The sequence below is a fragment of the Poromitra crassiceps genome (genome assembly GCF_964638095.1).
Source record: "Poromitra crassiceps genome assembly, chromosome: 12".
Lineage (NCBI taxonomy): Eukaryota > Metazoa > Chordata > Actinopteri > Beryciformes > Melamphaidae > Poromitra > Poromitra crassiceps.
Genome location: NC_139632.1, coordinates 25,909,155 through 25,935,725, shown reverse-complemented (window position 1 = coordinate 25,935,725; position 26,571 = coordinate 25,909,155). Strand labels below are relative to the sequence as shown.

Below are 26,571 nucleotides of genomic sequence, written 5' to 3'. Positions count from 1 at the left end.
GATATACAGTATAGCAATGGTGAGCCTCCTCTTAAATAAGATCCAACCTTGACAACGTGGAACAGTGTTAATTTCTTCAGAAACAGAAACCTTTATTATTTTCAATTTCACTATGAGACTAAATGCAAGCCAACAGGCCAGAATGTCAATGTTTCTCTTTAGGAAACTCCAATATTATCAGAGGAGTGCCATGAGAAAGAAATGCAATTTTTTCCCTTCTTTTCTAGAGCTTTGAAGCAACACAGAGTAAACAGTTAAACATACAAAAATATCAACATGCATAACAGCACATTTTGTGTCCAGACAGTCCAGGGAAATGCAAATAAGCTGCTGCTACAGACTGCTAAGTCCAGAAACTACAGTTGAGAGAAAATATGTCGGAGACTTAAATAAATTAAGACAATGTTGATGCTGCAGATGTTAAAAGTTCATAGAGAAGGCGACAACTGTCCGGCAGGCTCTCCTTTGTGCAGTCAGTGATGTGTTTCCAGCTCCACAATGGTCCACTCCCCCTGTGGAGAAGCGGCGTCTTCTGGGGAGAAGCTGGTCACAGTGATGCTGGTGGTGGAGTCCTCCACGGGCGAGATGAGCTCAGCCCAGCGCTTGAAGTTCTCCTTTTCCTGTGGCAGAAAGGCCTGTGAGTCCAGGCAGTCACGTGACAGGGAGAGTGTCTGCTTGATCAGGTACTGCGCCAGGTTGAGCTCCTCTGGCACCGGGTTTATGACACCCAGACTGGACTCCTGGTCTGAGAGGAGCTGCCGGAGCAGGCTCCAGTCACGTTCTGCAAACTCACTGCTTTCCTCATCGTCCGCTCTCTGCTTGTCTTCCTCCCCCTGTGGTATAACTTTCCTGTCCTTGTCCAAGCAGCGATCAAAGGCTTCTCCCACATCCATCTCGTAAATGGGAGAGAGGGCTTTGGATGGTCGGCGGTCATGTTTGCAGGTTTGATCCAATCTGTCACAACCAATGTCCCCTAAAAACAATTGACAATACTGCAAAATGACAAAATGATTCACTCCTCCAGTTCTTTTTCATGTCAGAAGTATTCTGGGACTAGGCCCGCTCTATTACAATAAAACACAGAAATGTTTACCCTTAATGCAACTGTGTCCTTTTGACTTATTTCCCACAGCAAAGTCAGGTTAAGAAAGCGCAGAGGGGAAGCAGTTTCACTGATGGTTCTCAACAAAACTGGTCACATTATGGCCAGTCAGTGGGCATATGATAATTATGGATTACAGTTTAATTACTTAACTCCAGTCCAGAGTCACTGATCACTTGTTAGATGGATGACATGGGTGGACAGCTGCCTTAAAGGTAATGCACAGAGGAATGCATTTCTGAATGTGTCTCTTTTATCCACCAGTATCAAACAAAGTAAGCCATGCATTGCCAGCACCAGTTCAACTTAAGTACCAGTGATATGTCTTGAGATTTACAAGCAGGTCTTTGACCTAATGTACACATTTAAATACGGTCACAAAAACCTAAATGCGAGCAACGATGCTTTACTTAGTAGCACAAAAGAGGGAACACCACCAAGTTTCTTCTGACATTTCTTGTGTTTAGGTAAACACATTCTTTCGGTTTTTAACAATTTCAAAATGGTGAAAGATGAAGTAACTGATAATTTGTTGGTGTTGAAAGCAGAAAATCATTTACATGGTTGCATTAGGATAGACCCTCGATAATGTTGCAGCAGGGTTTTTTCAGAATATATCATTGTGAAAAAAGAGAGACATGGCAGAACCATGAAGGCTGCTCTAGAAACACATCATCACGTACTTTACAGAGAAGGCTACTGACTACAGAGGAGGCTACTGACTACACAAAACCTACTGAACAAAGGCTTACACAACAAAACACTAGTTTATTGAAAGCTGAGCATCCATCTAGGAACACCAGTCTAGTGGGTATGACAAAAGGTAATGAAAAGAAAATAAATACACAAAAATAATAGATGGTAAACGGGAATGACAAACAATAAATGATTTCTACAAGTAGCATGCATGTGCCTGCAGTGCAAACAAAACTCAGGAACAGGTACATTCTTGAAAAGGACCAAAGAAAAACAAGAAGCAGATCCCGGGAAAGGGTCCCTGGTATAACACCTTTCTCAGAAGCTATTCTAGTTGAAGTGGCAGTTTAGTGTCGTCCATGTTGCTCAGACATTTTATATGTAACTTCCACTTCTTCAAGTTGTCATTCTACGTAAATCTGCAATTGGTTTCATCAGTCATAACTTGCTTGTAAACACAAATTTAAAAAAGGTGCTATGTGCAGCATTTCAACATCCATAAATCATCATTACCACATTTATTTTGAGACATTAGCATAATTACTATAAGCAAACTAGACCATGAGCAGGAAGAGGGGCAGCCTCTCTACACAGTGTTTGACATTATCCCCTGGTTGGATTTAGTGGGGAAATCTGCTGGATGGCTTAACAGCACGCAACAGGATGAAGGCTCTGTTCTTCCAGCGCAAAGAGAGATCAAGCTTTCAGAGTTTCTTGCAATGGCAGATGGTGGAACGAGTGACAGGAAGATGGAAAAATCATGTTTATCCTGTTGTGGCACGCGCATCCGCGGGTATGGTTGGACTATTCCTACTATAAAATGAGGGAAACTGTCCTTCTGTCTGCATCTATTTTCTCCTCATCAATGGGTTGGCAAATCAATCTCAAACTGCACATGGCCATTGAGCACTGGCATAGGTAGGGACTGATGAAGCTGATTTTTTCCATTTCCCCAAATTTAAGCTGTTTATTAGTATTTTTGGCAAATCAAAGGAGAGTTGAGGCGTGCACATCTCCAGGGTATGGACTAGTGTGGTTTCATTTGAATTCTGAGAAGCATCACCACTCTTGTGAGATAGAGGCTAGCAATCGTCTCAACCATGGTCTAATTTCTTTACAGTAATTATACCAACACATCACAATTAATTAGACAATGATATATTGATGTTTAAAAATGCTACATGTAGCATCTTTAATGATCTCAAATTAGCTATGGCTTAAAAAGACCAAAACTGTTCCATTGCATAAAATAAACAAAATAATAATAATAGAAAAGTTGTATTTTTGTACATCAAAGTGCATTGGTATAACTATGCCACAAGCCTTGTCACAAGGCAGATACTTTTAACCAGCACATGGCTTTTTTTTTTTTTACAAATACAATTCTATGCTCAATCATGAAACGAACATTGCTTTTCCCTTTTTATTTGTAAACGGAGTCATCAAGGGCTAAGTGCTTCTGACTGAAGGTAGTTCAGTTGTCAAAGATGTGAAATGTAGCTTAAGTGTTTTGATGAGACCAATCTCCATCTTTAAAAGGATATTGGTGTTGCAAATTCAAATTTACAACAGTTTACACAACCAAAGTGTTCAGATGAAAGCAAGCTTTTAGCTGTGAAAATATCAGAGATGTCCACTGATTTAATTTGAATTTGAACTGGTAGTTATAACTAGTTGTTTACACTAGTAATCTCAAGAATATCCTTTTTTTCCGAAGGAGGGACAGTTATGTGTTGGATGTATGATAGATAAGGTCTAGGAGTCAGAGCAAAGGAGTGTGCATCTTGCAGGCCTAAACGATACCTTCATCGATGGAGTTTGGGGAGAGAATATGGGTTTGATTTGGGGGGTCTAGGAAGAGTCCATAGATCATACATTACCTGCTGGGGACTGTGCAGCATGTACAGGAGAGTCCCCTGTCAGCTGCGCTTCATTTAAGTCTAGGTGTAAATCAGCTCTCTTGCTGTCTGAAGGATTGGTGGGGTTTTTGCGCAGGCCTCCGTTACTGTACTGCTCAGTGTGCCGGAGGTCCAGGTGGCATGGCCGCTCCTGGGGAGGGAGGTCTCTAGTGTCAGGATCCAGGGGAGGCTCGCCAGACTTTACTCCATCCACCTGGCTACAATTACGCTCCTCTTGCACGGGCTCCTGGATCTCTGTAAGGAATACGGTGGATTTTTCGTCCTGTTCATCGCCGTGTTGTTTGTTCTCCAAAGCCGCACTTTCAAGATGATTCTGTTGTTCAATGGAGTTAGCAGAGCTGGACTGAATAGGTGTAGGTGAGTCACACTCAAAAACATCACAGGGAGTCGCAGCGTCATCGGGTTGCTGGGGTGGAGTTTGGACACCGCCCTCTTCTGAGCCCAACTCCTCACACTCGTCAACAGAGAGCAACACTGAGCGACGGAAGTTAGAAGTTGACTGATAGTCGGGCTGCTCGTTCTCCTGGTCCCCACCATCGTCATCAAAAGCTAGATTGATAATACCCTGAAAGTGGGGTGAGGGCTCAGTGGGCGGCAGTGGACCCTGTCCTGGGAGCACCTCAACTTCTGACCTCTCATCCTCGGTCTCCTCTTCTTCCTCCTCTTCTTCCTCAGAGGAGAAGAGCTGGTGGTCGGGGACGTTCTTCACCGTCACAGTGGCCTCGACTTCCGAGGCCTCCTCCTCTACAGCGATCTCGTCTCTGTGCAGCCAGGAACGAGGACGGCGTCTGATTCCCTCCTCCTCACTAGTCGTCTCCGTCTCTCGCCCCCGCAGCCGCACCTCCACTCTCAACCCGGCTCCGCCTTCGTACATCTTTAACTCCTCTGGGGTGCTTGTGTCACTGCTGCTGCGGCCCAGGAAGTCGTGACAGCGCATGGTGCCACACTTGGACACGCCTCGGTCATTGGAGCAGTCGTCGTCTTGCGAACCTCCTGCGTCGTAGTCCTCGGAACGGGGCTTGATGTCGTCAGAGGAAGTGGTGTTGCTGCCAGTCTCAGACTCTGGGCTGACCTGATGATGGATGGCGCTCCAGGAGTCCTCCAAAGGGGTGCCAGTGCTTCCAATGCTGCAAGGCGTGTCTACGGGGAGTTCAGTATCTCTTGAGGAACTCGGGGAGCTGAGGTCGTGGACTGAGACACTGAGAGAGGCAGGGATGACAGAACTCGGAGACTGTTTCCCTTTACTCCCTTGTTTCAGTTTGCAAGCATCTGCATTAACAGATTTGACATGGGCGACGTTGTTAGTTGCTGGTGTACGACTTTTCTCCTCTCCTGTGCGGTTGGTTTTTCCAGGGTGCATTTTGGTCTTGTGGAGATTCTGCTTAGGGCTTGATTGCAGGGGAAGGCCAAGTGAATCCCCTCCACCTTGGCTTAGTGACTGGGTGCTGTGTGCTACAGTTTGGTCAGAGGATACCGGCCCTGTGGAGCTCTCTTTATGTTCTGCAACCTCACCTGTTTTATCAGGTGGGGAAAGTTCAATTTTACAGTCTGAATTTTTACCATTCACTGCCAGTGCCTCTTTTCCTTTAGGTCCTGTTTTCTTGGAGGCAATAGGAGCAGAGTTTTTCATAGTTGCTCCAGATTTTGGAGAGGCTTTCTCTGTAGATGATTCAGTACTACTTTTCAGCTTTGGTCCCGTTTTGGCAGCTACTACTGGAGGTTGTTTGGAAGGGACCGAAGAGGCTTTTGCTGGTTTAGCACTGGTTTTAGCTGAGGCTCCAGTTGCCGAAATGGGTTTTGTGACCTTCTTCCGAGGAGCTTCACTGGCTGCTTTGTCTGCTGCTGAGGATTTCGACCCATCCTTGTTGTCTTCTTTCCTCGGGGAGGATGGCTTTTTCGTGGAGGACCCATGTCTAGAGACTATACCAGGGAGAAAACAATGCAAACAGAACATGAATACTTCACCCTAGTGCAATGATGATAGGCATGTGAATTAGCAAACCAATATCATCTCACCATGGTTTTCAGCTGGAGACATTACTGGTGTGCTTCTTCCCTTTGTGTCCGATCTGGGCGTTGTCACTGCAGCTGACATTTTCTCTGCTGCACCAAGCTTGACTTTGCCGCTTTCTCTCACACTTGACTTGTTGGTAGGACTGTGGTACAACAGACAGGCAAAACCATGAAGACAACTATGTGATCTCAAATGTTACCACGGCATCCCCGTGAATTAAATCATACCTCTGGCTTACATGTCTGCCATTGTAATACTATTTCTGAAATCTGCTGTAGGGCAAGTAATTCATTCATTAAAATGCAACACCAGTGGGGGGCAGCAAAGCTGTTTCTACCATTTTTGTCAAGGACAAGCCTCTGAGACATGAGCTGATTATCAATACTGTGAGTTCATGCTGGTGTCCTTGTAGAGAATGCCCCCCGCCCAGTCTTCTACCAGAGAACAAACTTTTCAAGAACACAAGAACATTTTTCCAGTCTGAGTTTCTCTCTGTGCTCAAGGTAACTCTATTGTGCAATCTCCTCATCACCTGGAATCTGTTGTTTTCCGCAGTACGGGGTCTACCTCAAATTGGAACGGTTGTTGTTAATATTACAGGCCAAGTATAAAATAAACACCTATATAATTTAGTACACTATTGAGGTTCAGACTGCAGGCTAGGCTAGTAATAGGGGTCAAGTTCAAACTGCAGCTGGGTAGAAGTAAGGAGTTAGATGATGTTATTGTGCTGGCTGGCTAGGTTGATTGTTTCCAGATACAGTACAAAACAGTCAGTGGGTTGGTTACCAGTGCTTTCCTGTTACAATACAAAGGGTAATGTTAGCTAGTAAATTGGCATTAGCTGACATGGTGATGAATTGTGTATAAAAAACTGTCAGTTCACTTTCCTCAAATTGTCGTAATCACATGTTGAGTGATTTTGTCACTTTCTGTGTATCTTTTGAAACAGCACCTGTTTCTGATCTCTCCCACTGACAGGAATTCATCTGCCATGTTTTCAAAAAACCTTTTGCACAAGTTTTGGACATGGATGTGTCATTCTCGCAATCAGTCTTGGGCTTTCTCATTCGTCTCTGTTGAACAAGTCACTATCCTCCATGTTTTCAAAGTGGCAAGCACATTTTCATCATTTGTTTTAGGCCCCATTTCATTTGAACATGCCCCTCTCGACTTCCCCTGGATACATGGTACTACATAGAACCTACGTCAAGCCACTTTCAGAGCAGGAGGCAGGAATAATAACAAAGAAATGAATGAGTAATAAAATGAATTTCATTAGTAAGATTAAATTATCTGAATATTGTTTATTTACACTTATATACAGGGTTGCCACTCTTTTGTAATGATTGAAACTTTTCAAGGACAAATTATTTCAAAATTATGGGCCAATAATTCAGAGATGCTCACATAATACCAGTCTTGTAAGTCCTCTAATGCAAATTTGTTTCCAGTCATAAGCAATCTTGACCAGCAACAACAACAGTGCAGGGCAGAGGAGTGATACTGATAAGAAGAAAGTGTATCAAGCTTGGCCCAGCAATTTTGAGATGATGGAGCGCATGAGGTTCATACTCAGAGATTCCAGTAGGCTAAATTCAAGCACTTTTAATGACCTCTTTATAAATCCTAGCACTTTCAAGTATTTTATTTTTTAATTCAAGCACTTTCCAGACCTGTGGCAACCCTGTCTATCCACCTTATTTCTAGCTGCCATGATGCCTGATGGGTGCTTCTTCCGCTTCCGGTGTAATTTTTTACACTGTTTTAACTTGACAAAAAAAACGTCTATGAGGATTTTACAGCAGAGCCGTGTCGTTCGGGTGCTGGGATAACGTAATGCATTGTGGGTAGTCGGCTACTGTGGCTAATGCTAACGGCTAGCGTAATTGTTACTTTACATGGCAGTAAAACGCCACTGAATGACCAAATTGATTGAACTTTTAACCATTTAGAGTAACACTGTTTCCATACGGACCCACAGCGTTGGTTAATTGTTTATAACGTGACTATATTTATAACTTTTATAACAGACTCCAGCTTCCGGTTTATAATTGGGGTCTGCAGCCGAGTACAAGGCTGCAGAAGAAGCCTGCATGACTCATTGTTGCAAGCTGCAACAATGAGTCACGTTAAACCGGACCTTGTTCCCACAATTATTTTTTACAGTGGGGCATTCAAAAATAAGGTGGATACAGCATTGCTTGTTCCGCCATGTTGATTTGTGAAGAGGAAATTACAATCGCAATGCATTCTGGGCAAGATGCACTCCTTTGAGTCGTTGACCTCCAAAACTTACAGTAATTTGAGTTATCAGAGTAATGGAATGGCACTTAAGATGGCAGCAGGAATTCACCCGAGAGGAAGTGCAGAGGGGAAGTCGTCGAGGTTAAAGTGAGTAATGAAACAGGGCCCTATTTTGAAATTGTACATCATCTTTAGCTATTACATGAAAAATGTCACGAGGGAACAATAACAACCAAGAAAACATAACCCATGATTCTGGGAGTATACAGTATACTGTATATAGGTTTTATAGCTCACCTGCTGGTCTTTGTTGTATCCGATTTCTGAGGAGGCTTTGTCAGTGGGGATTTGTTCACCACCTTAGTTTGGTGTTTTGGCTTAGCACCTAAAACACAGAATTACCACATGCATCACTATCTTAAATACGTCCTTTACAGAGAACAAATGATTTCAGTTCACTAGGGATATATACAGTATAGCGGGCTTGGCAATGCAGATATGTGCATGCATAGAGCAATAGTGATATTGAAACCAATACATGGGATTAGAATGTAATGAAATGTGGTAATTAATAATGTGAACGCTGGAGGCTCTGTGCTGGTACTGTATGAGGCTCATATTGCAGAGGTTTAGCTACTGACTCTTGAGGCGGGGAGGGAGAACATATGGCACTCCCTCTCCCCGTCTCTTTTGTATGAGGTCAGACAGCTGAGGCCTAGTTTGGCAGTGGACACTGGTATCAATCTGTGGATTACCCCACCTCCCCCAAACCACCTTCACCACAAACACTCCAAGTGATTGGTCATCCCCCTCCCCGTGTGACAGCAGTATTAGGCTTTAACCTTTACTGTTCTGCTGTTAGTTTCTACATTGACACCACTAAGCTGCCAAGGACAGCCTGCTGCGCTTTGCTTCCGGATGAATCAACATTCATACATGACACTGCCCTTGTCTTCCAAGAATCCCTCAAGGCCACAGCACAGCATTCATCATGATAATTAGTCTGCAGGTTCCTTCACATCATCCGCTACATCTGCCTGGAGCCCAGTTACCGACACCTCGGCTTGGCTGCAGTTATTTCCTACAACACAATTGGTGTTGGTTGAAATCCTTAAATTTGGGGGGGGGGGGGGGGGTAGGAAGAAAGATCATAAACCTGGAATGGAGTGACTGTTGTTGCGGGGGCTGCTGGCACCGTTCTCTGGCGACGCGCTGCCTGATGTGGACGAAGTGCTGGGCTGAGGCTGGGTGGTGCTGGCAGTGTCTGTCTTTGCTGCTGGGCTTTTCTGGACCTTCATTGGTGTGGTCTGGCTTGTGGATGTAGAGCCTGGGGGAGAGGTTTTAGGCCTCGCACCTGGGTTGGGCCTCTTGTCTTGTTCCTTAACCCCAGAGGAGGTTCTGGGGCCATTGGCAGTAGCTACATCCCGCCTGGCCCCCGGGGTTCCTGTGCCATTGACAACCGGTGTGCCAGAGGATGCTGCCTTTGCTTTTGATGTTGTACTCCGGTCCCCTGGCTTGGTATTCGCATTCTTTGCCCTGCATGTTTGACTATCTCCTGCTTTGTTAGCTGTCCCCAGTCCATCAGACTTCATGGCTGATGCGGTACCTGCGTACTCGGACACCCTGGGGGTCCTGTGCACAGGAGGGCTCTCAGGTGCAGATGAAGGGCATTTTACAGCCCTTGGCTGCAGGAAAAAGTGATCAAGAGGAATCACATTAGTTAGTCATGTGGCTACAACTAAATGATATTATGGTTATAGTTGTAGTGTGAAGTTCACACTACAACTATAACATAATATAATTAGCCATTCTATTCGATATACATTTCTTCATATTTATCTTTATAGTTATAGTTCTAGGGGCCTTAAGCCGCTTGTCGCAGATTCCGTGAAGCAGAACAGAGAGAAAAAATTCTAGGTTCCTGACTGTTCCGCATCTGTGAGCGCTCTGTTTTCCTCCTCTCCCCTCAACCACTCAGGCCTAACATCCAGACAATCCCTCTCTGGATCACCTCAGTCAGACTTATCTTAGCCATCCATCTGTTTACAGAAGCCCTGTTGGTCATATTTCTCTGGCTGAGAGGGTTGGAGCATTTATGACATGACATATTGCATCTGATGGCCACAAACGCTATAATCACTGATAGGGATTATACAAATTTACATGGATTTCTCTGAGCTAAAATGGGCTCATAAGATCATCATCATCATCCAACTGAGCCAGCATTTAGATGAAAAAACAGCCGTGTTTAGATGGAGGGGGGAGTGTTTTCTTGTTTCTAATCATATGGCTTTAAATAAATGAACACATGTTGAAGCATTGAATGATAATATTACCTGTGAGCTACTGAATACAGGCTTTTTACCAAGTCTTCTGTTGTCCCCTTTATCAATAGCAGCTGGGGAAATGGAAAAAGAAAAATTACAATGTAGCCAACTGCAGTATTATTGCAGCAAAATAACATTCAAATTGAAGCATAAAACAGATGTAAAGTTCTATTTCAAATCAAAGCATAGCCATTTTTCAAAAGATACTTCATGTCAAAATAAATTCTGAACCTAGGTTAATTAATATAAAACAATTTGTACAAGGACCTATTTATTCTATTTATCAATGAGCATCTGTAATGTTTGCATCTGAGACCTAGATTCAATTGGTAAGAAATGTACCGGTAATAGGAATGCAGCTAGGCTGAAATCCAGCCAAATAAACGATTCATTTTGCTGTGCATTTCAACACATCACTAGTAGCTACACAGTGAGAACAGCACATTTTTGCATTTGTGGATGATTCTAATAATGTGCAGACTCACAAAGAAGAGAGGAATTCCCTCCCACCCATTTAGAACACAGAGCATGATGGCGCGGCTGGTGCATTTGCCACATTAGCCGACACTTATCTGTCCAACACAGTTAAAATGGTCCCGCAAAAATAATGCTAAATTGTTTGAGAAGAGCACTCGCCAAACAATGAATGGATTACCAGTGGCCAAACAAAAATAACTGTTAAATGGGCCAACAGCATTTATGCTCCAAGGGCTCCGGTTCATCTGTAATGATGCAGAGCCACTGCCTCATCACTAGGCTGGGTAAGGGAGAAAAAAACAACAACACACACACACACACACACACCGCAGCATGAACACCCTGTGCATGAGAGTGGAGAGAGAGTGCAGTGGAAGTGCAGATAGCCTTAGCGCTAAAGCTGGCAGATTGAAGATGTCTCTCCTTACCTGCCAGTATCCTCTCTCTATGTATGGATGGCAGCGTCTCCCATCCCTGTGTGTGGCGGACGGCATAAAAGCTCTGGAGCAGGAAGGTCCACAGCCTCGCGTGGAGCGTACAAATCTCTCGCCTGAACGGCTGGCAGTGGGCGAGAGAAGGAGAGAGGGAGCGGAGAGGAGGAGAATGGAAAAGGGTGCGCTACAGCACAAGCCAATCAGCAGCTGCTTGAAGAACCCTTCACCATGGCAACCAGAGCCCCCGTCCCTCCCTCCCCCTCACTCTCGCTTGCAGAATCCAGTTGAGCTCCCTTGAGCTAAATCAGTGATGTCACCCGCTGAGGCTAAAGGCTGCCATACTCCTGTTTCCATGCCTGAATATATACATACTGTATGTATATACAGTATATATATATATAAACAAATACATGGTTGAAAGGGGCTATCTTTATACAGTCTCCCTTTCTCTACCACTTCCATTTCCCTCACTACCCACACACCCTTTCACCAGCAGATATAGAGCCAGATTAGTGAAGGCCACTCCCATACCTCACGGTCTGCGTCAGCCTAATCCATTCTGCCATACTGTACTGTATTCACAGGGTTATGTGCTTCAACTCCTGCAGCCAGGCCACTTTCCCCTCAATCTGGGAACCCATCGCTTAAAAAACAAACAAACAAACAAACAAAAAAGGTCTTGAGAGATTACTTCCCCTAGAAACGTGCAAATAATAAACATGTCATCTCCCACCAGTGATGTAGTTCCTTGGGTGAGTCAGTAAAGAAAAAGGGAGAGAGAAAAAAGTTTTGGACAAAATTCAACATGGTGGAAAAACATAAGGTTATGAATATAACCCCGGTTTATGAATAATATGAGTGAGATGACTCATGATGGGAGCAGATCCTCTCTGGGCCCTAGACAGAAACACATTTATTATTTCTACACCAAATAAATATATAATATATTCTGGGGTCAGAGGAATTATTTCCTCCCTAGCAGAATAACGCTCATTATTAGAAATAAAACTTAAGGTTATCAATATAACCCCGGTGGAGGAAATGTGCAATGCTCCAAAGGAGTCTCCTCCCCTGGTCGCCGATCGGTGGGAGACGATCATCCCCAAAGCTTAACCTGGTAAGACTGGGGCAGACTTTAGTAGTCCATGTCCTGTTGACAGACTTACATTTACCATTCTCTTAAAAGGCTCCAACTAATCATAAATATAGTTTACAGTTTATTTGATATTAAAATACATTGCATTAAATAAAATACACTATAATTTGAATATTTGTTAGGGAATAAATTAATTCTCATGTATTCACTCACTCAGTCTGTCCATCACATGACATCTCAGGTGAAATGTCAAACACAACTTTTTTTAAGTGTCAAACACAACTTTTCTAATTGAAACTTGAATGATGTGTTGCATTTACAATAATACACTAATTGGCCTGATGAGGGCGCTATAATTAAAGGTATTTTTTTTAACTCAAAGGTAATATATCTGTCTGACACCACTGGTGCATTTTGAAGTTGGGGTATGACTCATTTTAGCAGTGCTCTAGCATTTAAAGAAATTACATTCCTGACTGGAACAGTATAATTCAAGTCAAAACGTCTAGTTTTGAAAGAGCATTACTGCCTAAATGCCAGTCAGATTTTGATTGAACTTGGAGGGATGATGCAACATTCATCATCGTGTATTGTTGTGAAATTTAAAATGGAGGTAGAGGCCATTTAATCAAATCAATCAATAATAAATCAATAATAATTAAAAGAGTGGAGTTGGCAGTTTGTGCTCGTTTACTGCATGTTTCTCTGCATCCAGAAACAACTACATGGGCATACTAAGTACAAATTGTAAGCAAACAAGAAGGGAGGCAACCTCACAAGCAAACATTTAAAACAGAAATAAATGCAAGAGGTTGTATGAGGCCCATTATTAGATTTGAAGGGGTCAGTAAAGAGAATCTGCTTTCGTTCACCTCTAGTCTTCGCTCCAGTGCGGAGCCCTCATCCACCTCATCCCCACACAGGTGGTCCACAGCAGAGAAGAGATCACAGCAGTTGTCCACAGTCACACCTTCCCTGATGGCTGAACACAGCTTCTTCAACAGCGCAGGCTCTCGGGTAAACTCCTCCCTCTGTAAGCGCGCATGAGACACTGAGACAAGCGCGGGGATGCTGAATACTTCTCAAGGTCTTCACGGCAAAGGAGAGGACATTGGCACGGACAAATCTTACCCTGCACAGCCTCTGGAAGGCTGAAGTGTGAATGACTTGGGGGAGGTGGTGGACAATGACCCGCAGGCTCTCCTCCTGCAGCTCTGTGGCCAGCATCCTCACCTGCTTGGCCCACTTGACTTCTGGGAGACTGCCAATCAGCTGCTCACTGCCACAGAGTATGGTTACTGCACTCTGCACAGTCTGTAGGAAAAGATCTATTAACTAGAGAAGCTCTTTCAGGGCCAGAACAACAAACATACCTACACACACACACACACACAAAATAAAGTCAAATGAACGCAATCCCATCCAAGTGTAGTGTGCTATTTCTGCCAAGCACCAACTGTTCACTGGTGCGATACAAAAACTATGCAACACATCTTGGCAGTACTGAGCTTCGGTACTGCCAAGATTTTGACCCGGAGGAGTCAGCTATAGTGGAGTCGTCCTGTACCACACACATACTGTACAGCAATGAATGGCAGACTCAAGACTCAATTATCAATTACAAGCCTTGATCCCTCCCCATCTGTCCGCATCCACATCACATTCCTAAATCATATTAACGGCTGAGAATTTAATAAAGATGGTCTTTCATTAGATAATCTTCAAATTTCCTTCCTGTGGAAAGATATTCTACATTGGAGAATGGGTTGAAGATATTTGTGCAATTATATGCACGCGGCCTGCCTGATGACTCTGAGGAACTCACCATGGCATCAGTCACAGCCATTAGACAGGCTCTGTGGAGCTCACAAGGCAAGAGGGAGAAGTTTCTCTCTGACCAGGTCTTCACGTAATGTTCAGTAACCCACCTGGAAACAAAACATATAGTGTAATGTAGTACCTGCATTAGATGACATGTTCTTGAGGCTTACAATGGCTCTTCCACTAATGCATACTGCTTCTCAACTTCAACAACTGTACACTGAGAACCAACTAAGTGTACCATCCATCTGACATGTAGCATCTGCAGTGACATAAGGTCTGCTCTGAGCTGTGGAGTGGCATGGAGATTCATCTGAAATTAAGATTCAGTGATTTCTATCAGTGACTTAGGTCAGGTCTGTGACCTAACCACTTAAAATGGACCACTAGGCTGCCAAACTCCATGCAAGAAAGACTTGTTAACCTCATTGGCCCTCTGCTGAGGGAACATCAGCCAGAAGTCCTAAATGTCCCAGGCTATGCAGCAGAATATGTATAGTATGGTGCATACTAGCTGAGATTGAATCTGTGTTTTTCAGTGGCACTAGTGAACACCGTCTCATTCTAAACACTTGGTCCCTCTTTGTAAGACTCCAAGCGACAGCCAGTGATGATTGCTTGTGTGAAGGCACAAGAGAATCAGCGAGGATGAGAGAATCAGCAATGCACTGCTGCACAGTGCAGCACAGCTCGGCTTACTGTCACACTCGCGTGACTCATCAAACTCAGCCCCCGCCCCGCCCAGAACATCAGAAAGTCTGAACCAGCACACAGCGTCACGAAAAAAACAACTATCCTTCTGACCTACATTCACACAGTTCTCCTCGCCTGTGTACCGCAGTGAGCAACACCATAACTAGTCCGTTTGTTTGCAATAAGAAAGGCTAGAGGAGAACTAAGAAAGTGAAAAATAGCCTGTGTGCATGTGATTATGTGCAAATGTGTATTGAAGATTTATTTCAGACACTTCTGCTTTATACAATGGAGAGAGACAGGAAAGACGTGTCAGTGGAGATGACAACTGAACATTGCTTTAGCCCACTGAGTCTCTGGGCTTCTTGTGTTTACGATGAGATGAAACTGGCAAGGCTCCAAACCCTCACTGGGAATGTAGCAACAATATAGTGTCTAGCTGAAGAAATGATGACGGCTGTGCAAGACCTTGAAATGAAAAGGCGTCTGCTCAACATATACTGTAGCTGTCAGGTTCTACTGCACATGCAAGCTTTCCACAGCCCTTTTGTTCTGAATGTCTTGACAGAAGCAATATTCTTGATTGCGCAGAAGCTCTTGAGATTAAACACACACACACACACACACACACACACACACACACACACACACACACACACACACACACACACACACACACACACACACACAATCTGCAAACGTGACCAAATAATTCAAGTCAAAGTGCAATGTTGTAATCATAAGCTTATAGACTAGGGCTTTAGTTAGACTCTTGTGGTAAAATCCAAGTGAATATTGTAATCTCATATTAGTTTATGGTGGTCATATTTGCCTTGAACTGCTGGTTTGGGGGGGGGGGGGGGGGGGGGGTAATCACAAAATTACAAATTCCTGGAGAGACTGTGGAAAATTTAAAAACAATATTTTTTTACCCAACAACTCTTTTGCTCAAAACCTCTACTATATTATTTTAAATTTACTCTTTCTACACGATAAGGAACTTATACTCATTACTCTGGTCTAAAAAGTTAAACCAATTGACCTGATGGTGGCACTATAACAGCCCTCTTTAAGTTTTGCTCCATAACATTTTAACTGTAGCATGATGACAATTATTATTTCCCTGGATTCCTTGGCTCCTCCCGCTTCTCCTGACATAGGTCCGACCATTTCCTACCCACAACGACTTAGTAGACCCTAGGAACCATCTACAAACACCCTAGCAACCACCTGGAAACACCCTACACCATTTGGTACACCCTTGGAACCGCCTACAGATGTCCTAGGCTAGCTACACATTGCCGATTGGGGCTGTATTTATAGTGGAAAGGGCAGGGTCAAGGTCAGGGGCATTGCAAGGGCGGGCGGGGCGTCGCGAGGACAGCAAGCACAATTAAATTTTTCTTTCGGAAATTTCGCCTTTTCTAGTTTTATATTTACTCTTCATTCACAATAAGGACAATATTGACAATAATGAACTTGTTCAATGAATGCTGAGCCCCCACACTCACCTCTTACACAACATGTGGAGGTTTTGAAGGCCGAGGGCGTGGCTGAGCGACAGGCACTCGAGAATTGTCCTCTGAACACCATCAACATGCTGCAAACAAACAAGGAGAAATACACTAAGGGGACTTATACAGTACATGGTATGGTTCTGAACGTGTTGTTCAGAGAAGTGAAACACAGATACTGGAAACACGTCTGCAATGTACAAAGTAAGTGAATGTAAAGCACAAAGAAGAGAGCAGGCATCTGCTCCGCTTGTTTTCAGCTGACAGCATCTGAACTCCAGACATTACTTCATCACTTGTATAGTAGTCTTGAAGTGCAAAAGACCAGTATTATATACAGTAGAACGGATCTGATTCTGAGTGGTACAGTACATGAAGCTTAGGTGAAAAAACAAGTTTGCTAAAATCCTAAATTTGTATGTGACACATTAAAGGGGGTGAAGGTACTGAAGGTAATTGGTAGGTTTCCACACTTATAACTGACCTTGGGGAAGAAGCGGCAGTAGTCTCGGGTCAGAACCATTTCCACTACGTCCTTTAGACCCTCCAGACCTAACATGTCTGCAGCCAACATCACCTGACTGTCAGAGAAGTGACACCAAAAACAGGTCAGCTTGATTTCTGGGCCTGTGTAGCCAATGTGCAGACAGAGTGTTCACATATAGTACCTGGCACTACTTCTGGAGGGCAGATCTACAATGGCCCCATACATAAATTGGAGCAGGATCTCCATCTCCTCTGGACCTAAACTGGAAATAGCATGACAACACAGTAAACAATTTACAACCCATGTTGTCACAGATCCAGTTTAAACTTTTAAAACTGCAAACATAATGGAACTGTCAGCTTATGTACTACTGACTAATATTTTCTATAATGTTGCACACACATTTAATATTTCAACCAGCACTAGATACATACAGTAGATAGATAGATAGATAGATAGATAGATAGATAGATAGATAGATAGATAGATAGATAGATAGATAGATAGATAGATAGATAGATAGATAGATACATGTGTTTTTCTATGCGGTGTAAAATGTGAACGTGTAAATAAAATTGAAATTTCACACTGGGAGCAGCACTAATCCATGTGACTGGAGCCTGAGGGCCACTTCACAGAGTTTCCCTCCACACATAAACACAGTCGTCCTTCACTTTGAGTTACTCTCAGATCAGTAATGCTGGTGCCAGTGACATGTCTTTGCCCAGAGGGAAAAAATAGGCTTCATTTGCCTCTGCCAAGCTGAGAGAATATATATATATATATATATATACACACACACACACACACACACACACACACACACACACACACACACACACACACATATATGTATATATATATATACTGTATATTCATAACCTTATGTTTCTATTATATTGATAATAGCATTTTTTACATACTGAAAAACACATGGAAACACCGTGAATTTGAAAGAGTTGTCTTTCATTATTTCCAAAACATTTGGAAAAGCAAAGCCCATAAATCATATATTTACCGCATTGTGTCCTCTCAATATGCAAGTATGCATGTATGTATGTATGTATGTATGTACCGATATGATTGCCGATATATCGTGCATCCCGAGTACTGTACCTCAAAGAGGAGTTACGGCAACCTTCCGGTTTGTAAATCTGAGCGAGTCATTTGAGATTCAACTGCATTGTGGGTAGCCATGTGTGCGTGTGACTGTGTGGATGTTTGGGTACGTGGAGTTGGAGTAGAGACACATGGCATGGTGAGTGAAACCCCATACAGGGCCATCTCTGTTCCAAGACATGAATAATTAATGCAATATCGGCAGACTTCAAATGCTTTGTTGGCCGCTGGTGAAATGTTGAATTGTTGGCCCGGGCTGGAGGAGGTGTATTATTGAGCCAGTAGCTTGTTGGGCCACGCTGCTGCGCTGCCTGACCTTGCCCGCTCTTCTTACCCTTGTAGAGTGATGCACTGTCTGGAACTCTCCATCCAACTCCCACTCAGCATGGCGCGGAAGTACTGAGACCGTGCACACAGAATTGCCCTAGAAAAAGCAAGCAGTTGCATGTCAGTTCCGCCCACCATTTAAATATTTCACGTCTCATCTGGTGGGCCTGTTTAATACTGACGCAGCTTTGAAGTGACGAGAGAACAAAAATATATACTGTATATATTGTGTATTCAACAGCCTCTGAAGTCTAAGTTTGTATCTTCCAAGCAGGCCCTCTGAAGCATGTGTTGTCAGTGATATGGAGCTATTCTGAGGTGTTAGAGCCGACATTTAATTTGATACATTATAGGTTTCAGAGCCTCAATAAAATAGATATTAGTCAGAATAATTCAGCAGTAGCAAGCTTGTAATCCCACAAGGGATTATGCCAAACCTATAGGTTTCATTAGGCAGGAGAATAAATGCTCGCAACATAAACTGATTATGATGGTTCAATCTCAAACTGACATGCTGACCCCGTGTTTTATTCTCAGGTGTAACGGGACACAGTTTGACTCAGATAAAAGTAGCTCCCCATGATAAGAAGCAGATGTTTTTATGTTAAGATAGGGAAAATTAACAGCTCAAGACGATGCCTGCTAAACAGCATGAGCAGCGAAATCTGTTTTCCAGTCATGGAGACATAGGGGGCGCCGTCATGACTGGAAATCCTCTGGCTCAACCCTTGCGGTGAGAACTGCAGCAGCTAACACTGGGCTACCATACAGATCAGTGCTGCAGAGTCCTTGTGTTTCTACCAAAAGGGCTGCCCGGCTTTTATCCGACGAGTGTTCGCTGGCTGGCTGCTCCCCTGAGCACAAGCTGGGAGAAACCAGTCTCCATGGTTACCAGCAATACCACCTCTGCATCAATGAAATGACCACCCACCCAACGGTCGATGATGCACACTGGCGCTGAGCCACAGAAGATGTGGGATCTCCTACATTTCTACTACTGTACTACAACTGTAGTAGTTTTGCACGAGGCACATGTGGGTGTGGTGTAATAAAGTGAACATTCTCCAACAGTGCATGTGTGCACGAGGCACATGTGGGTGTGGTGTAATAAAGTGATGCCGCCTATGAAGATATTTTAAAGGAAAGGGGGACAAAACTGTGCGTTTGCATTAGAGAAGGCTGGGCATCAATATAGAGAGCTGAAAGGCCAATCTGTAATGCAAGAATTTCCCTCCGGGGATAAATAAAGTTCTCTCTCTCTATCCATCTATAACTTACTCTACCTGTGGCAGGAGAAGACCTGCTCCCCCACTTGGATGGTGATGTCAGACTGCTCTCCCCTCTGGTACAGATCCAACAAGTCTGCGGCGAGGCCCGAGGCTGGCTCCAGGACAACAGCGTCTAGACACAAATTGAGACGGAAAATGAGGAAGGACAGGAGGGAGAGAGTGATGAAGGAAAGGCCATGTATGTGTGCATAAAAAAAGAGGTTGAACTCTACCATTAAAACAGAAAATACTGTCTATTTCTGAAAACGTTTGGTGAAGGATGGCTAAATCTTGCATTAATTGTAGCATTGTGAGTAGGGATGAAAATTTTAATCCATTTCTTTAATCGAATAATTGGTCATGTTACCGATCAATTAATCGATTACGGTAATCATTATTATCTATTAAAAAAACAGCTTTTGACATACAAAATTGAAAATACTAAATGTGGGTTTTTACGCTTGTCTTTAGGGACAACAAGTTAATCAACCAACCAAACTTCCTGCATTAGCTGTCATTGTGCTTGTATAACTACGGTATACTGTATTTCAACCTTGCATTGATTGTTCTATATTGTTTATATGCTGTTATGTGTTACTGTATGTCCTGTTTTTTATAAGACCAGGGACCATGTTGGAAATAAGTGTTCACACTTTTAAATATTATCTCTTGGATTCTGTTGTCTTCTATATCCATAAATAAAGTAAACCAATCATTACCATTTTTACAATGAATACTGTTGTCTTTTTCCCCACACTGGAGTTTTTGCCTGCTTGCTTCGCTGTCTTCTTCCTCTGTATGAGCAGTGCAATTTCACCCTTGTGTTAAATCATCTCAGCAAAAAATAAAAGAAAAAAGAAAGAAAATAGCACATAGCCTACATTGTCGATTAATCTGTTAATATATGTTTGATCGATCAAATTCTTAACAGTGATTAATCGATTGTTGATTAATCATTAACATCCCTAGTTGTGATGCTGTAATTAGCAGTAACAACAACAAGACTCCAAATGCAATCAGCTCTTAAGTGGATTATGGTTGAGGTAACATGAGTTGAAGTAAGGTTGGGGGGGGGCAGCTGAAGGGTCATTGTAAACCCTACAATGAAAAGACCATTGATCCGTTTACCTGAGTCAGTGGAACTATGAAGGTCTGCTGGGTCGGGAACAGACGGTCTACTTGGCACCACTGAGCCCTCAACGTCTGGGCTTCTTCCAGCTGAGCACATGCTCTGGTCGGCTGTGTAAACTCGCCTGCAGGGAGACACTCTGAAGGTTAATTAACACTGATTCAAATGATGATCTGGTCTGATGCACGGTCGCTGTAATGGCAGAATAACAGCACGTTGAAATAAGAGCCCTGACTATGTTGGATTTTCTGCTTCTCCACCAGTAACACTGTAAAGGCCCAGACATTCTGTCCGTGCTCTGCGTCCGCTGACATGTCGGTCTGGTGTTCCACGCATGCGCATTTCGCGATCCACACACCATTCCAGCTGGTGGCAAACATCTAGTAATGCTAGAAGGATAGGGTACTACAGAGACATCACAGAAAAAACTACCAGATATTAAAGGAATATCATAAGTGGATTAAAATGGCATAAATTATCATAAGGTCACTACAGATGCTAGATTCATATTCAGAGAAAGCTTTATTGGCATGAATCAGGTGAGTGGTGCCAATTGGGCTTATACTACAGGATCAAATGAGCTACAATAGTGAATATAATGAATATGGTACTATAGAGGAGAGGCACATTTGGTAATTAGTTCTGATTATAAATAGCTAATAATGAGCATGCACAAATTCACTGGATGGATCAAAGGCCTCTGCATTCCAAAAGAACCACACTGGCACCAGCTTGACGGAAACTAGGCAATTGCTACACTGGGATCTTAGATGACTATCAACACTCGTGCAGTTTGGAATTCTGTGTAAACAAACTAAAACAAAAATATGATGTGCCATTTATTATTGAATGCTTATAGCATTTACAATGCTACTTGACCTACATACTTGGAGAATGCATACAAGTGCCACCCAATCCTGCAGATTAAATATGGGGTGTTTGCTGCCCTCTGTCAGGAAGCCATTGAAACTGCAACACCGAAGACAGAAGGCCAAAACGTGTCTCTTGCATCCTCTACAATGTAGTTTCATGTAGAGTCTACATGAAGCCAGGTGAGACTATTAAGTGCTTGTATTCAGAGAAGTTCTGGATAAAACACTTTGACCTAGACTAGAGCATACCTGATGAAGTCTTTCAGCTCTGCAACCTCATAGCCAGGCAGATGGATGATGTTGGGGTCCTTGTGACGACCTTCAAGGATGTGTGGAGCTCTGGCCAAAAGTAAGGCCCTGTGTGCCTGCAGCGAGGCGGATCCGGTACACAGACACACATCCGCTTCCAGCTCCTCCTGCAGCAACCTGGTCAGATACATTACCACACTGAATCAGCAGGGGGCATTTTGAGGCTGATGAAAGCATGTAGCAATCCCTTTACTGGCTGATTTTAGGGGAAATATGAAGGAAAACATTAAATTACATACATATTTCACCCTTGTTAAATTTGAATGAACTGCCCATTAAGCATGTTGGAGTTCAAAATAAAACTATGGGTGGAGGCAACTTAGCTTACAGGGAGCATCAGTTGACAACATGTTCATAGTTGCATTTATGAGGAGAGAAAATAAATAAACAATAAAGTAATGCCTTGTTACAACAACTTAGATCAACTTCCAAGATCTGTGAGATTCCAAGATTAATCTGATGGCCTAATTTTCTACTTGAGAAGAACACAAGCACAGTCCTGAGGCAGTCCATTCCTTCTTCACCATCATTAACTCCCACTGCAATGACTGAACTGGGTGACCCAGAAATCAGTGGGCTTAGAGCCAATTGGTGTGTATAAGTTCAAATGCTGGTGCTGCGTCCATTTCATCTGGCCACAAACTCTTTAAGACACTCCCCCACGGTCGGCAAGAGACTGAGGTCTGCCAAGACCAGAACCACCACAAGACCAGCTTCTTCCCAACCGCCATCAGCCTCACCAACAAGGCCCGGAAACCCCTTCCGCCAAGGACCTCACCAACAACCCCCCCCCCCCCACACACACACACACACACACACACACACACAAACTCACTACCTCCTCCTTAACTCAACTGAACCCCCCCCATAAAACTGGAACTCATATCTAATTTAATGCCTGTTTAACTGGGACTGTAAATTTCATGTACATTCAATGTAAACTCTTATTTACCTCCGACTGTAAATTCATGTAAATCCACTGCCTATTTAACGTCTATTTAACTCAGTCTGTAAATCTCATGTAAATCCAACGTAAATTCATATTTATCATCCACAGAACACTTCACCACTCATGTACATATTGTATATATTTACTCGATTTGATTGCACTTGCAACTTTGTGATTGTCTTTAGTTATCTTCCTACTTCTTATCTCTGTATATTGATGTGACCGCTACGCTGCATACAGACACTAAGACAAATTCCTCATATGTAACTTACATACTGTGGCAATAAAAGTGATTCTGATTCTGATTTCTCTAACCGTCGGCCAGTGAGTGAGAATGGGGTCACCACCCGTACAACAAGGAAAGTCACATCCCTGCCTCCTCCAACCCCCATCTGAGCTAGTTTAGCGAGAAACATGCTTCAACGTGAGCGTGGAGTTGGGACATTGTCGGCGGCAGCTAGACATACATACTCGAACGTCAGCTTGACGAGGGGGTACCAGGGAGCAAAATTAGAAAATTGTGTGATTTCACTATGATTACAATTACTAGAAGCCCAAGGAGAGAATGTAGTGCATATACTTGGTCATTGCTTTCACTCTCTCCTGTTATCTCCCATCTACATTATAGTATACTTGAGCTGTGTCGACCCGACGGTCCGTCACAAAAGGCCAATGATCCTCCAATGATACTCGTACACTGTTCTATTACTATCAATATTTAATGTTCTGGGCATTTCAGGAGTTGGTTTGTGATGAAGTTACAAATTTCTTTTTTGTTGTACCCACATTCCCTCAAGCTGCCTCATCTATTTCTACTTCAGTTAGTGATTTCCAACATTTCCCAGAATGCATTTCAGCAACCCCCAGAGATGGGGTGTGAACTTATGTATGGGAATCATATGATAGATATCCTTTATCCAACTAGTTGGGGCATGAACATTGAGGCCTGTCTATGATAGTGTTGGCTGCAACCCTTGTTTTATGCTTTATGCTCGCTGCGCCGCGGCAGGCGCGGGGGAGGAGCGAGCGTCAAATGACGTCAATGTGTTGGGTGCGACCCCCGCAGCCGCACAGCACAGCACGTACCTGAAGATTCTTCTAGCAGCGCGACCTCCGCATGGCTTCTCTCCAAACATAGACGCTTTCGAGCCACTGAGCCCTGAACACAGCTGTATTTTCACCACATTTCTTGACCCATGTGGTAGGCTAAACTTTGATTTGCAACTGTTTTTAGTCATTTCAACAAGTAAATGTGTTGTGTTGAGAGAGATTAAAAGCAGGCTATCAGGGCTGAGCACTGAAACAGCTATTCAGTAAAAACAAGTTTGGTGATTCATTCATGTGCCGATATACGGTCGTTTGAGAGTGAAAGCGCACTCAGTACTGCACATAATAGCGTTTCATTGTGACTTTTCATGGAATGTTCTCACCATTACCATTGTACAATGCAACATGCTGTTCACTTGGCTGCCATTCTGAGTATAAAAGCATCTGACCCACCGCTGAGTCCGCACGGACTCGCAGAGCTCCGCCTCGCTCGACTATAATGAGACCTTTACTCAATACGCAACATGTCTTGTGGTTGCATTGCATTCTGGTCTATTGAAGCTATAGTGCGAGTGAAGAACTCTTTTGGAGGCATTTTTTCCTTACATGGCTGCTGTATCTGGGGACCATGTATTATGAGACTTCCATGATGTTTATATAGCATGCCCAACCAAGGAAATATTGTTTTACACAAAATGGGACCTTTAATATTGATTTGTTTAGGTGGGCCTTCTTTTAGGTGGCTAAAAGACATTTTGCTGCTGGCCCCCTGCACACGCTGTGGCTTCTCTCTATTTCTACAAACTGTGGGCTTTCCGGCCACCATCTACGACAGATAACACACTGACTATTGATAAGTAGCTCATACGATACAACCCCAAGTCAAATAATCTGAACTATTCCTTTAAGGACTGTTCTTGTGCGAATTGTGCACTGAAATGGTTTGAACATTTGTCAATTACGCGCACAACATGTGGTGTAATATAATGTGATGTAATTATGCTTTACCTGCTGAGGTCTGCAGACAACGCAGATGACAAAGATCTCTTGAGTTGGTCTTTGTATTTTCGCTCTTTGGCCTGGAATTCTCTAGCAGCTTCTGGGTTGATCATTGTTTACTATGTTCTCTAAGACAAAGATAAGAGAAGAAGTTCAGCCTTTGACTCTAGCACAATCCAGACACCAGAGTATTGAGCTGGAAAGGACATTACCAAGCACAAACACTTCTGTTTGGAGAGGACTAGCAGCGCGCGCGCACACACACACACACACACACACACACACACACACACAGGCTCACTCTCTCACTCAGATATGCCCTGGAATTCAGGAGAAGACAGACAGACACACACTCTCTCTCTCTCACAAGCCCCTTTCAGACATGCCCTGGAAATCAGGACACACACACACACACACACACACACACACACACACACACTCTCTCTCTCTCTCTCTCTCACTCACAAGCATGAGACATGCCCTGGAAATCAGGAGAGGATAAACAGACAGACAGATACGCACACACGCGCGCGTATTAGGTATCTTCTCTACCTAATCCAGCACGCACAGTCTGTATTGTAGCCGAAATGAACCAGTCAATCAAATTGTCCTCTCCCTGAAGAGGCTAGCAGGCTAAAGCTAGCTAGCTCTTGAACCAGGACCCCCGCTGCATCCCATTCCCTAGTGATGAAAAACAAGTCCGCATGAATTAACAGCCAGTAACTGTTCGCTAGCCGTGACCAGTTAGTGGCGGGTTAACAGACAGGTTTCGGCTAGACTTCATTAACGGCTGACCCTATGACCGCCGCCGCTACCGCTGCAATGTTGTTGACATCACGATTCCACGCTGTCGCTATGGTCGCCACCCTCTCTAGGAGAGAAAAAAACAGGAGGAGACATCTCATCGTCATCAGATCGTCATAGGCAAAAAGCCAGTAGGGAGTTACTGCACATGCGCAGTTCTGATATGCTGCCTTCAAATGCATGTATGCTAGTCGTAAAGCATTCACATTGGTTTAGTTTGAAACGGTCATAAAAATTGATATTAAAAACAAACATTTTTGAGCTGTTGCTTCACCTTTAGAAATCAGGCTACACACCTTGTGTTGAGGGTGTGGCAGCAACATTTTGAAGACGTTAATCACCTTTCAGCCAATTAATATTTAAAAAGCGTGACAACTAGCCTAATTGTTGTTTTTTTATTTTATCTATTTTTATGTAATTTTATTTTTTTATAGAACAATAAACGAACAAGACAAACAGGCTCAGACACAGGAAAAGAAAAAAGAAGAAAAAAAACATAGCCTGCCCTACATCATTGACATTTGGCATTGTAACGTGGTGCTAGTGCTACCAGCTGCAAAAGGTGCTTATGTGCTTGTGAGAGATATTACGCATAGAATCCCACCCAAGGGGTCCACGGTAAACCGACCGGGCAAGCTGTCCATAACCCCTAACCTTAGTCATTTTTAACCTCGTCAAAGTAGCCCAGAAACAGGTCCCAAATAGTTGAGAACCTTCTAAGCGAGTTGGTTCTCAGGAACCTGAGTCTCTCCATCTGTATGACAGAAACCACGTCTATCAGCCATACTTGAAAAGAAGGTGAAGAGGAGGACTTCCATTCCTTCAGGATGAGTATTTTGGCGACAGTTGTCCCCAGTGTCAGAGATTGTTGCACAGCTGTATGGAAGTTCAGAGAGGACTCAGAGCAGCCGAAGATGGCGA

At 43.5% G+C, this 26,571-nt stretch overlaps 1 protein-coding gene across 1 annotated transcript; it reads right to left on the bottom strand.

The window, feature by feature from the left end:
- Positions 1-305: 305 nt before the first annotated feature.
- Positions 306-24,978, bottom strand: btbd8 (BTB domain containing 8). Its single transcript, XM_083647292.1, has 18 exons — positions 24,856-24,978; positions 21,792-21,968; positions 20,670-20,794; positions 19,557-19,674; positions 18,281-18,370; positions 17,009-17,089; positions 16,825-16,921; positions 16,338-16,426; positions 14,138-14,240; positions 13,444-13,626; positions 13,185-13,343; positions 11,211-11,340; positions 10,315-10,376; positions 9,135-9,663; positions 8,276-8,363; positions 5,734-5,873; positions 3,679-5,637; positions 306-973 (listed from the first exon to the last, which is right to left on the bottom strand). The coding sequence occupies exons 1-18, from the start codon at positions 24,957-24,959 to the stop codon at positions 474-476; spliced, it is 4,734 nt and encodes a 1,577-aa protein (XP_083503418.1). The 5' UTR covers positions 24,960-24,978; the 3' UTR covers positions 306-473.
- Positions 24,979-26,571: the final 1,593 nt, after the last annotated feature.

What these genes read in the sequence shown, in the direction of transcription:
- btbd8 (XM_083647292.1), bottom strand. Translation starts at nt 24,959, where the DNA reads ATGATCAACCCAGAAGCTGCTAGAGAATTCCAGGCCAAAGAGCGAAAA. An exon ending in CTCCACATGTTGTGTAAGAG is followed by an intron (nt 14,241 to 16,337) that starts GTGAGTGTGGGG and finishes TTTTGTTTCCAG; the next exon opens with GTGGGTTACTGAACATTACG. An exon ending in TGGCTGTGACTGATGCCATG is followed by an intron (nt 13,627 to 14,137) that starts GTGAGTTCCTCA and finishes CTTTTCCTACAG; the next exon opens with ACTGTGCAGAGTGCAGTAAC.